Raw genomic sequence first — 3,287 nt, 5'->3', positions numbered from 1 at the left:
CCCCAGCTACGCCACTGGTTATTCACTGCTTACATGCTTTTTCCGCGGAGCGAAATGTGGAATATGTTTTCCACTAGTGTTTTTAATATCACGGGTGAAACTCAATTGAGGATCGTTGAGGTGCTAGAAAAGAAAGAAAATTACGGAAAAGAGGGGGATAAATTACGGAATTTATCCTTTTTTCCGTATTTTCCTCCGAGGGATTCCCTCGAGATTCTCCACTGAAGATGGTTTTCTCCTCACCTCAGTACGCGGCTATCACATGGACATTAATGGGCGCGCGCGAAAAGATCGTCAAGAGTTTGAGGTTCGCAAGGAACTGTCCAAATTATGTGAGGAAGCGCAGGTCGTATCAGAAGTACGAATTTCACAACTGCTATGGTCGTTTCTATATAGCGGTGATTAATGGGAGAATTCCGTTTAAAAAAGTAGGTGGAGGGGTTCGATCCGGGGACCTTTCGATTGCTCTGGATTAGGTATTGGAAAAACTACAATCGGAAGTCCGCGAGAAGCATCTTGAATGTCGAACTCTTGATGCGTGTGAAGGCGCGTCGAATATTAAGGAATTTGCGGAGAAGTGAGCAGGACTGGAATTGAACTCAGGACCTGCCGATGGTTGGTCAGGTGTGGTATCGAGTTGGCTACTGAGGAGTCTGTGGATATTGACGCTGTTGTTGGGGGAATTGTTGAAGAACCTACTGGGGATGCGTCGAATATCAAATTCGTTCACCAAGTGAGGCAGCTGGTTCGTATATTGAGACCAGGTCTCATTTAGAATCTTCACAGTGCGTGTCACTTTGATATGTAGATTTTGGAAAATATATATTTTCCGGAATAGATGATACATTTGACCGCATCAACGATGTAAACCTATTTACGTTTGATATCATACCAGCTCACATATATGCAGCACGTGTCAATTTGGTATGCAGGAATATGCGTATATACTCCGACATCAGTGATAGCTAAGAAGTTATCGCTATGTATCACAGACCCAAACGGTTACTAATATCACATATTTCATACCACATGTTATTGCTATATAGTCTCCGATCAATTATCCCCATAACGCGTATCTCTAAACTTTACACGCATTGTATAGTCATCTTACTATGTCAGTCCGATCCAGAGTATCTTTCCTTGGAGATGACTAAGGAGCGGTATGAAGAGATGATCTCAGCAGCTGAGGTCTTCGTTAAGGCTCGCTCAAGCAGTGATGCCTCGGAGATTTTGTCGCGCGCCACAAAATTATTCAAACTCTGCGTTGCTTGCTATATAATGGCTTCATCTCCGCTTTATTGGGGATTCGGTCCGAAGGTAGGCAAGCAAACGCGCGAGTGTGGGGAAATAAACACATTCGGGAAAATATCTAATCAACCTGAAATACTGTACATGTGATACAGACAACTAGCCTCCGATACGCCGAGTGAGCCGGTGATATTCGGGAAAGTTATGGAAAATATGTTCTCGCTTTGATGGTGAGTATGATTTATAATAACGAATAAATGCTGAAATAATGTGGCAGTGAGCGATGTTAGTTTTGTCGTTTTGTATCTCGGAAGCCTGGAGTTTATGTTATTTAAAAAACAGTAGAGTTTCACCCCTTTTAAGTGGCGTATTTCCCTGTGAGAAACGCGATATTCGCGGTACGCAGCACTCGCGAAATACATCTTTCACTAGTGTTTTTATATCACCGGTGGAACTCGGGTGTTATACTGATAAGCGTAGTTGATTTTACCCTGCAGGTTTATGAGTTCGTTGAGCGACATTTGAATGCGCAATTGGAAGGGTATGCGAGTCCGTTCAACCACACGTTACGGAGATATTGCAGTCCGTTCAGCTTAGACATGGTGAGATATCTTAGGTTCCTTTGAAGAAGATACGGAATAGGCCCAGTTGAGTACCGTCCCTTAGGTGTTCGGATCTCTTGGGAGTGTCTATGGCACACCGGTCATGGACGAAGTTAAGAAGATTCTTCTCACGCTCGATGATAGCGAGCAAGCGCTGACACTGGTGCTCAACCCACCCTACTTAGAATCGGAGCTTATGAACTGCGCCGATCGGGTCGCTGAACTCGTTGCGCTCGACCGACGTGTTCGGGTTTTGTGTATTGTTCCACAGTGGGACGACGCGCCAGGAATTAAAGTATTGCGAGGAAGAGATGAAGAAGCAAAAATGAAGGGAATGTTGGCGATCGACCGACTTCTTGAGAAAAACGATCATTATTATTGGGATTATCAGGTAAGGATTGATTCAGATTTAGCTGGATCTGGTTCGTATCTTATTTAATTAACTGTGAGAGCATCCAGTGTCAACTACATGTGTTGGTGACAATATGGAAATCGTAGAGAAATTTTCTCTTCTTGAAAAGAAAATTCTCTTTTAGAGAGATTTTTTCTACCCGAATTCTTGTTCTCAGTCGTGTTTGACTTTCCATGATATAGCTTTTGGAACTCCTTAGCTCAGCTAAGGAATCAAACATATATTCTCCCAACCCTGGGCTGAAGAGCCCAACCTTTGATGTTGTTCATTGTTGGATCACTCGGTCTTTTACAACCACTCTTCGAGTGGCACTCTAGATTATACTGCCCAGGCATATCCAAGGTCACCGTTGCTAAGATTCGAATTTGGTCTCAGAAATGGCGACCGATTGGTGCGAAGTTCGGGTCGAGATTGTTGATGTATAGCAACAACGGTGATCTCCGGAGTGACGAAAAAGAGCGGATTGAAGAGCTGATAGAGTTAATGAAAAGATGCTCTGGAGAGGTGCCTTCCATCTGCAAGATGTTAAGTACAACGTAAGATATATTTTGGTCTCCGGACACTGAACGGCCGACGAAGAGCGCCAAACTTACTACTCGGGCTACGTGATCAAGTTTCCTGGAAATTACGGGTCGTGTTGTGCTCCGCTCCGCTGAGAAGTCAATCTCAGATATGAAGTTTTGGGAGGGGCCCGTGCACTGAACCTCTTTCTCGCATCTACGCGATGAAACCCCTGACTACGGGACTGGGAGGCGACTAAACTAAAGTCGATTACGATAGCTAGAGGCCAGCGGGAACGCTCCTCGTTGCTTTGTGAATGTTCATGCCTACATATCTCGCGATTGGCTATGCACAGCAGATACACAGCCCTAGACGCGTAGCAGGTAGCCCAGCAAGAGTCTTAACTCGTGTATCGCGTATAGACTCCCGCTCGCCCTTAGTCTCGGTTTGCGGATGGGAGGGATATAATGCATGAGAGTTGAGCACTAATGCAAACTATAGACGAAAGATGGCCGAGGTTTGCG

The 3,287-nt window shown here is 44.8% G+C and overlaps 1 protein-coding gene across 1 annotated transcript in view; it reads left to right on the top strand.

Moving 5' to 3' along the window:
* Positions 1-962, top strand: part of Pmar_PMAR026381 (hypothetical protein) — a gene marked incomplete at both ends in the record, with an annotated part of 1,599 nt that extends 637 nt beyond the window's left edge. The window contains 4 exons of the mRNA XM_002772967.1: positions 249-346; positions 477-577; positions 625-733; positions 933-962. Coding sequence (XP_002773013.1) covers positions 249-346; positions 477-577; positions 625-733; positions 933-962 — 338 coding nt within the window. The remainder of the gene's footprint in view (positions 1-248; positions 347-476; positions 578-624; positions 734-932) is intronic.
* Between the last annotated feature and the right edge of the window lie 2,325 nt (positions 963-3,287).

Source organism: Perkinsus marinus (assembly GCF_000006405.1).
Source record: "Perkinsus marinus ATCC 50983 genomic scaffold scf_1104296959768, whole genome shotgun sequence".
Lineage (NCBI taxonomy): Eukaryota > Perkinsozoa > Perkinsida > Perkinsidae > Perkinsus > Perkinsus marinus.
This window is presented reverse-complemented; position numbering and strand designations above follow the sequence as displayed.